Source organism: Cryptomeria japonica, chromosome 1 (assembly GCF_030272615.1).
Source record: "Cryptomeria japonica chromosome 1, Sugi_1.0, whole genome shotgun sequence".
Lineage (NCBI taxonomy): Eukaryota > Viridiplantae > Streptophyta > Pinopsida > Cupressales > Cupressaceae > Cryptomeria > Cryptomeria japonica.
The window spans coordinates 559,012,721-559,022,499 of NC_081405.1; the positions used below are offsets into that span (position 1 = coordinate 559,012,721).

Genomic DNA, 9,779 nt, shown 5'->3' on the forward strand with positions numbered 1-9,779 from the left:
ACACTTGAATTCAAAGATTTTTGCAGAATTAGGCGAAGGAATACAGTTCTGCGAACACACAGACGGGATTCCAAACGAGGAAAGAGTAAATGAGGCTGTCACAATGGTTCTAATTGGAGACAAACAGGAAGAGATGAGAGAGCGCATAGAGAAATCGAAGGAGATGGCTACATATGCTATCAAAGAGCAAGGAACTTTAGCCGCAGATTTGATCGATTTTGTAGGTGACATGTATAAGTTAAATTCTAGACCGACAAAACACAAGAGAGAGGTGGAACCAAGTTTCATGAATCCAAGTACTGAATAAGGTTTTATCGCTTTTGCATATTGCTTCTGTACTGTAATCTCTTTTCAAAAATAAGGTTTTATCGCTTTTGCATATTGCTTATGTATTGTAATCTAGAGATTACATTAGTGGCGAATATTCGCCAATGGAAAAATTTTCACGTCGGTGATTTGGGAAATGACGAATATTTTGTACCGATTAGGGCTACCCATGTCGCCTGAACATTATCAATTTCTATCAAATTCATGACCCGATCGCCATATATTTTATGTAATTAAATGTTTCTATGTGAGGATTTCACCAATACAATATACGGTGGACACACGGTAAATTTAATTTTTTCACCTACACTCTCTGAGGTTGCCTTAATAGATGACCATAATTTGCCTATAGGCATATGAAGATTTGTTATCCAGGAGGACCCAATTCGCTCGACATTTTGCCAGCGCGTGTCTCTATTCACCCCAACTTTCACCAACTATATTGTATCTACCAATTATTTGGGTGATCCATAATCGCCTCCAATATTACATAAGTCATGTTATAGTTACGCGAGATTCACCAAATATTTGTATACCATATAAAATTCCCATGGAATTCACCATATAAGGATTGGTATAAATACATTCAAAGATCAGATCTTTCTCTACACAATCTGGTGGGTTCTAGGCTCTGAATTTAGATCAATAGCGAAGTTTCAGACAAGGAAAATCATTGTTGTTGACTGCATTGGCGACTGCTAGTGACCTAAAGGTGAGTGATCATATTTTTGAAGTGTTATAATATTATTTTGAATTTATCTATATCTATTTGCACTGTTGAGTTTATTCTTATTTAGTGGGGACCCATTAGTGTGAAGTGGTTAGCCGGGAGATTCAGACCTTAGACATCTAGATTGTAGGTCGTAGGGCCAATGAAACATATATTATACTTTATAGTCTATTATTGCTTCTTCAACAAATTGATATTTTTTGGGCAACCTTTATTTTGATATGTGTCTATTCAATCAAATTCCATTCTGAGCACTTTCTGGTGAACTACATTCTCTTCAGAAATTTGGGCCGAAATAAAATTCCACCCATTGATCTACAATCATTGAATGGTTTAAAATCATTGATGGATTTTAGGTACGTGTCACCCTTTATGTGTCAAAGAAGTCGTGCTTATTGATACATCTTGCAGAGTCCAGACTCAATGTGATGTACTGATGTGATGTGATGTGCCTTGTCTATTAATGGCAATGAATTCATGAAATCGCCAATAACATATATATTTTTCCATAAATAACAAAATATTAGCCAAACAAATTAAATAATTTTCAAGTGGTGGATAAAAATCGCTAATACACTTAAATAATTTTTCCTTCAGAGTAAAAATTTTTGCCCATACAATTATATATTTGTTCCTTTAAACGAAAAATATTCACCTCCTACAATATATATTTTCTCCATAGAACAAGGTATTATATGCCTGAATTTTATGCAATTTTCGTACCCTAGAAAAAAATCGCTAATACAAAATAATTTTTTTTCCTATTTTGAAAAAAAATTTCGACACCAATATGAAAATTTGCCCCATAAAATATTGTCTGATTCACCAGGATTTTACACTTTTGCCCGGGGGGGTGGATTCTTAAAGTTATCCCTATTGTAATCTATTTTCAAAAATTTCCATTTGTAGTTACTTAGGTTTTCATAATCTATATTAAATATTTTAATTAATTTTAGATTAGATTTTGTAGAGGTTTTTTATCAATATTTTGGATCACATTCTTTGATACATCATCATGATGATAATAGATAGCTCAAGAAAATAAAAAATTACAAAGTATGATAAAGAATAGTGATGAAGAAAATCTCTAAACAATCTACTCTGAAACAATTGCAATATAATTTCTATTTTTCCTACGTTAAGAAATATTTTTATTTATGATATTTTGTGTAGATATATGTGTTATATAATTTTACTATTTAATTTAGTTTTTTATTAATGTATTATAAAAAATTATATTTTTGAAATTTTAGATTGAGTTGTATTTGTATTTTTTTTTTCTAAAACTTATCTAACATGATTTAATCTTTAATTTTATTTTGTTTAAATATTTCCTTAAGACAATAATATTAGAATATGATTATCACTTATCATGATGAGCATCAAATATTTTACCTTACATAGATAGAGTTAATTACTTAATGACATCATTTTAGTTTTATTTTTGTAATGATAAAGGATCGATTGAATTGAGAGAATCAATTATCACTCACACAAACCGCACTAGTTAGTAACATTTCAAATTTAATTGACATTGAATGCAAGAATTGACATATTATCGACTTTGTTATTAAAATCTCACAATAATAACTTTACCTATTAGACTTAGTTTGTACTAGATAAGTGAACAATATTAACCCTTAGTGGTGGAGGTTGATCATAGTTTAGGGGTTATGAACCATAAGTGTTCTAAATTCCATGCTTTTAATTATGTTAGCAGGGAGAAGGCTCTGAATCCTACAAAATAGCAAAAACAAAGAGCAACAACAAAAAATCTGGCGTCATACAGCCAGCCAGCCAACAAAAGAAACACTACCAGCTACTCGTAGATATAGTTAAAAAATGTCATGTCTTTGTAACTAAACATACTATTCTTAGCTAACCACCATCTACCTAGCATATTGCAAGTAATCTGACAATATAAAGAACTAAAGTTATCTTAATAGAATAACTAACAGTAACAAGAGTTTGATTCATATAGCACGCAAGCCTTTTCCTATCAAAATACTTACTATATCCACTACTAACAATAGCAAAGCTCATCACAAAATATAAACAAAAACAAAAATTCTTAGTCATTACTGATCAAATTCTAGTTGCGCTCTAGCCTGTTGACTTGGTCGATCCATGTCTCCATCGGGGTGGTCTCTTTCTCCTTGTTGTCGTCACCCAATTTCCCTTCCTTCGATAGCTTCCTTACCTACTTTTTCATCCGACTCTTCCTAGAAACAAACCCCATGGCTGCCTTTCTTATAATACCATTAGTGATGGCACACATCAAGCAGAAGGAGTCTCCCATTTGGTAAAAATGCTACCTGTAATCTTCAATTTTCACTTCCAGGTTCAAGACCCTCTCTTGAAGCTCCATTATCTGACTTTGCAGGCTCTTATTGTTGGCCTTATCCGAAGGTAGATCCTGAGAATAGGGCACCATGTCAATATCATCATGGAAGTTAAAAGACAAGGAGGCCCAGTCAGAATCCTCCGTGTCTTCCAAAGAATTACTCCCTGCTCCATCTCCTCCTTAAATAATGGTCCTCTTGTTTTTATTCTTCATTCTAAAACTCCTCATCCTTCATGTCCTCATTGAGGATTCATTAGCATCCTCAGGATTAAAATCTTCCTCTAAATCAAAGGCAATCACTTTAGGTTCAATTTGAACCTTCTTATCTTTAGCCAAGAGTCAAGCAGAACTTCTTTCTCTATAACTGTTCTCCTTCTTCTCCCTTTCATTCATCTTTTTCTCATCTTTCTTCAAGTTCTATAGGTCAAGGTCAATGGTAATGCTTTTTGTAGCAAAGTCTTTGTCAATCTTCCTGGCTTTGATAGGGCTATTTTTGGGGGTTTCCTATTTCCTTGCATGAGGGTTAATTTTAAGCAAGGCAACCTCGAGGGATTCACTTTCCTATTCAGGTTGAGGTTTCTTTCCCTTAGATTTGGCCAGAGGAGTGCTATCGGGCGAGCATAGGGGATTTGTTTCAATTAATTAAATTTTGACAGAAGACCCACAAATTTCATCTTTAGACTTAGTATTATTAGGCAAGGAGAGTAAATAGCTATGATTTGGGGAGTGGTCAAAGGCATACTTGTACATGACATGATTAAACCTTCATGAAGTAGAGGATTTTCTCCATTGGCAATGCTAGACTCCAGGGAAGTAAAAAGGAAATAGGATAAATTAATCCTATCTCCATGCCTAATATGGTTAATTATGATTTTACATTTCATGTTATGGAAAGATCTCCATGCTCATTTTGGAGTCTAAATTTTAAGAAGTGGCACATTATGCTCCAAAGAAATTGTATGAAAATTTAAAAAGATGGCCATATTTGTTAGTTGTCCATGTTTGAGATTCAAATTGTTGGAAGCCTTTCCTATTAATTAAAGTAAATTATTTTGTTGTAGTTTAGGATATTTTTGTTGTTACATTTGAGTCAAAGAAAGATAGGAAGGTTGCTTTTGAGGAGGATGTTTTGTGTTTGGGAAAGTCTCAATTGTTATATTAAATTAAGTATCTAGCTTCAATCTTGATTTTGTAAAGTTATTGGTGATTATAGTTAGCATCTAATTATCAAATGTATCTTAAGAATTTTATAAATTTATTAGCCAGACACTTTGGTGTTGACAAAATAGTAGCATTGGTGAGTGAATGTTACTTTTCGCCTCAAATTCATAAGGATGTTAAAGGAGATTTGTGCAGAGTTGTAGAGTTTATCAAGTTGCAAAAGGTAATAGCCAGAATATGGGATTGTATAAGCCTTTGATAGTACCAGAGAGACCTTGGGAAGACATAAGCATGGATTTCATACTGGGATTGCCTAAGACATAGAGAGGAAATGATTCTATATTTATGGTGGTGGATAGATTCTTGAAGATGACTCATTTCATACCTTGTAAGAAAATATCAAATGCAATACATGTAACTAACTTATTCTTCAAGGAGGTAGTGAGATTGCATGGATTACCTAAGAGCATAATTTTAAATAGAGACATTAAGCTTGTTGGTTATTTTTGGAGAACACTTTGGAAGAAGATGAAGATAGATTTGATATTCAGTTCTACTTTTCACCTATAGACTGATGGACAGCCAAAATTAGTAAACATAAGCTTCGCAAATTTGTTGAGGTTTTTAGTTGGAGAGAAACCCGAAAGTTGGGATTTGATTCTTGCACAAGCTAAAGATTTATCTATTCAGCCTAATCAGTCTTCTTCTAAATGCAAATTTGAGGTTGCCTCGAATGTTTACTAGTATTTCTCTAATTTCTCTATTGACTTTGATGATGTCCCCACTAAAATGAAGCATTCTTCCATATTGGGAATCACAATTGATCTAAGAAGGATACTTCTACCCCCAATTGGCCTCATGGGTAAGAAATAAATAAAGAAGATTTTGATTGTGTGCCCTCAAAGGAGTTCGTTCTGGATTCACTAACCCCTAGTTTTTCTAAAATTGGTAAATATTAAGTGAAGGAATCTTCTAAATCTCTAAAGTACAAAAAAGAGAATGAAAAGAAGAAAAAAGTTCCTAATTTGTCTCATTTTGTAATTGGGGATAAAAGGAAGACTAGTTTCCCCCATGACAAAATGACTAGAGAGAATGTAAATGTGAATGTAAAAAGAAAATGGATGAGGAGGTAAGGGACAAGGTCAACATCCTTGTTTCTAGGATGGACCCATAGTGTATGGAAATTCACATTGATATCCCAATTGAACCTAAGAAAGGTACCTCCGTGGGAATGGATAAGGGGTCCTCTACCACCAGAATAGGGGACATGTTGGTAGTGGCCAAGGATATGATGGAGGGACAAAACAACCTTTTTAAATGGATGGTGTCTAAAATAAACTTGCTTAAGGATAGAGTTAATACCCTTAATGACAAAGTGGAATTGGGGCAGAATAATTTGAATAAGACCCCTTCTTTGGACAATGTAGATAAAATGCTTTCCCTTGTTTAAAATGTGGCCAAGGATGTAAAAAATATGAAAATAGATCACGAGGAAAAGATCGGGTCTCTAGAAGAGATCATTGATAAGATCCATGATAAAATTAGGGTTGTTATGGCTGTGAGTAGAACTGCTATGCACAATAGCTCCGATAGTCTGAGACAACTAAACGATAAGGTGTAGTCCCTCAAAGGCTTGTCAAAGAGTAAATCTAACTCCCCTCCTGCTTTTGTGGAGAATGAAGGAAAGAATGTTGCTAGAGATTAACATGGCATGAGCACAAGTTCTATTCTTAGCCCCTTTACTAGAATATATAGCCATGATAAGGGTAAGAGTGATCAAACCAATATTTTGAATGATGTTCTAAATGTTAATGAAGGTGTAATTCGAAAGAATGTAGAAGCTACAAAAATGTTAAAAAATATTCAATAGGTTTTTGGGTCTATCGAGCCTTTGGTTTCCCTTTTGTTTTGCTATTAGCCAATTGTTGGTTTGTGTCTAGTTCTATCCTATTGTTGGTTGTTCTTTTTTTTTAAAGGGTTTCGGGGTCCCTTCAAAACCAAATTTACTCTAATAAAAAACAACGCAAACTTCTTAAATAAAAATATAGACACATAAAACCACTGAAAGCTACAAAAATGGAACAAAGACATAATGGCGTGCCTATGACAGCAAGGAGATCCTAAAAAGGCTATACATGGGTGGAGGGAACCATAACAATAGTGTAAGTATAATACATGTAATTGCCTTTAGATGTTATTTATATAAATAAAAATTGTATATATCATCTAATTCATTTCATGTTTTGAATTTCAAAATTTTATAATGAAATTAAACATAAAAATAATATATATTCTAATCAATTCCATAATCTATCCTATAAAATTTTTTATTTCACATATAATTTACTATCCATATAACCATAACATATTAAATTGGACATCTTAAAATACACATGCTAATCTTAATCTTCTAAAAATCTATGCTTAAAATTATATAAAAAACAATTTTCAAGTAAAGTGTTTTAAATAATGAGGCCCGCATAGTCCATTCCAACATCTACAGAAGCCGACACCAGAGTCTTGCCCTCTCCCTTAAACAAACAACGAAAAAATTACAAGCTTGAAGGAATTTTTATTTCACATGCATCAGCAGTTCGAAACGTGTGGCAATTATTACGCTTATCCTTCATTTCCTCGAGCATCACGACTTGTGAGTCAGGAGCTGTCGTCGGTCTATTTTCAGTGAAATTAGTGCTCTCATCACTGACATCAACTTCGTCATGCATGACGAAAGGAGAACAAAGCGAAAATTGAATTCAGTCCTGCAGAGTTAGGGGTAGGAACTCAGTTCTGCCAACACAGAGATAGGATGCCAAATGAGGAAAAGGTAAAGGAGGCTGTCGCAATGTAGACAAAATTGAAAGAGCGCGGCAGAAAAAATGAACGATATGGCTACAAATGCTATCAAACAGAAGGGATCTTCAGCAACAGATGTGAGAGCTTTTACGACATGTACAAGTTGGATTCCAGATTGGCAGAAGCGAACTCATGAGTCCAAGTACTGAATCAGGCTTTAAAGGGCACACAAAATGAAATATGACATGAAATCTTAGTGAATCTAACAAGTAAAAACTATGTGGTAAATTATTTTTAAGAGAAAGAAAAGGAATCATTTATACAACGAGAAATGTACGAATCTAAAGATTTTGAACCTATGTATTTTTCTACAGTATGAAAAAAACAATTAGGAATTCTTTAAAAGCTCGAGTGCAAATTAAAAATAAAGTAATACGTTTGACAACCATGAAGTGCGTTTTCTACAAGAAAGTTAACTGAATCCAAGACGTTACTTCTACACAATAAATCAGACATTTACATCATATCCTTTCTCAATCCTATCTTCACCTTTTAAATTCATGAGCTTATGCATCTCAATAGCAAAAGCTTGTAAATTTAAGGTCGAAGATCCTCCTTCTCCGACAGATCGTTTAGCCATTCTCTGAAATTTCAAAGCACGATTCCTCATCTCTGTACCTTCGTCACTACAGAGGACAATTCTTACAGATTCCTCCACCTTGTCTTCACAAGGAATCGCATCCAGGTTTTGGCAAAATTGGACACCAATGCCCAGTTCCTCAGACACCAGCTTAGAGTTAAAATGTTGTTCTGCGAACATCGGCCATGTGACCATTGGGACGCCCATCAAAATGCTTTCAAGAGTCGAATTCCACCCGCAGTGGCTCATGAACGCACCCACAGATGGGTGGGACAAAATGACAAGCTGTGGTGCCCATCCCCATATGACCAACCCATTATCTCTCTCCATAAACCCTTCTGGAAGGTACGAAGTACACAATTCTTCTTGGTTTGATTCTGCAGATACAGTTTCCGGGGAAACTTTGATGGACCAAATAAAAGGCTGATGGCTGGCTGCAAGACCCCTCGCCAGTACCTGAGTCTGCTCTTGTGAAAGAAAAGCCTGGCTTCCAAATGAAACATAGATAACCGAACACGGGCTCTTAGAATCTAGCCATTGCACCAACTTATGCTCGCTAATGTCCACTGTTTTCCCCCTCGTATTAGCAATACAACCCAAAGGAACAACGGGACCAACAGACCAAAGGGGTTTACCGTTTAGTATGTTTTTCAAGTGCTGAAGATAACGAGGCTCGAGCTCGTCGAACGTGTTGACGAGCATTCCCCAGCATTTACTAATTGACTGCATCGTCCCCATTAAAAACCTTACACTTGGGTCAGCTAGATCTAGTTGGAGAAATCTCTCAGGCATCTGTTCCTTGGTAAGTTTCACTGCAGATGATAAAATACCATCGACTATAACAATATCACCCTCCTTCCGCAGCTTGTTTCTAGTTGTGGAGCCAAGGATGGCGTGAAATACAGAGGTCCCAAAAGCCCCACAAGGGGCAAAAATGACCCTAATAGTTCCAAATCTCTCCGCAGAGTGCACAGTCCAGTCGATGAACAGGTCGCTAAATATACAAACCGGTCGACGACTGCCCTGCTCTTCGACACACCGTTCGAAAGGGTCTCGAAGGCTCTCGACGAAGGAAATAACGACGGACACAGATTTCCGTGGTATAAGATCCATACTTAAGCCGACCAGCTGAATATGCTGGCTGGATTCGTCCATGAGACCTCGTAGACGCTGTGCTATGGTACGAGTGGTGATATAGCTGACGGCGAGAGAGTGTGAAGCGAGCAATCTGGCTAAGTCAAGAGATGGGATGCAATGCCCCATTGCAGGAAAGGTAACCATTGCGACGTGGGGTTTCTGCTGGGTATTCATGGCTGTGGTGAGCTTCCTTCTTTGTGTTGGGTATTATACATAGCAGTGCTTTTTTAACGTTGATGAGCAAGGTGCACAATCCCACCCTTACCTGTCATACTCCATTACAAAGTTTAGTAAACCCAAGGCAATACACAAGTGTTTGGTCAAGGAGACGTGCAAGAAGAAAACACAGTAAAAAATCCAGAAATGTGATAAGAATTGCAAAGGTAGTCAATTCGAACTGGGGCACTTTAACCGCTAAAATCCAAATGAGGTTTTATATCACGGAGACGACAGAACATGCGTTTCTTTATCAAAGTTTCGAACTTCTTGTTTCATAGGAAAAGCGTACTGAAAACAGGTTCATTTAAAATACATAACAAAATAGTATAGGGAAGGGTCAAGTAAAGTGTTTTTTTTTGGGTCTACAATGTTTAATATTATTTGTTCTAGCTTGTTTTCTAAAAATGATAGTAAGTTGTCAATTT

The 9,779-nt window shown here is 35.6% G+C and overlaps 1 protein-coding gene across 1 annotated transcript; it reads right to left on the reverse strand.

The window, feature by feature from the left end:
- Positions 1 to 7,866: 7,866 nt before the first annotated feature.
- LOC131056917 (probable UDP-glucosyl transferase 73B6) lies at positions 7,867 to 9,279 on the reverse strand. Its single transcript, XM_057991190.2, has one exon. It carries the CDS (start codon positions 9,277 to 9,279, stop codon positions 7,867 to 7,869), a length of 1,413 nt encoding a protein of 470 aa, XP_057847173.2.
- Between the last annotated feature and the right edge of the window lie 500 nt (positions 9,280 to 9,779).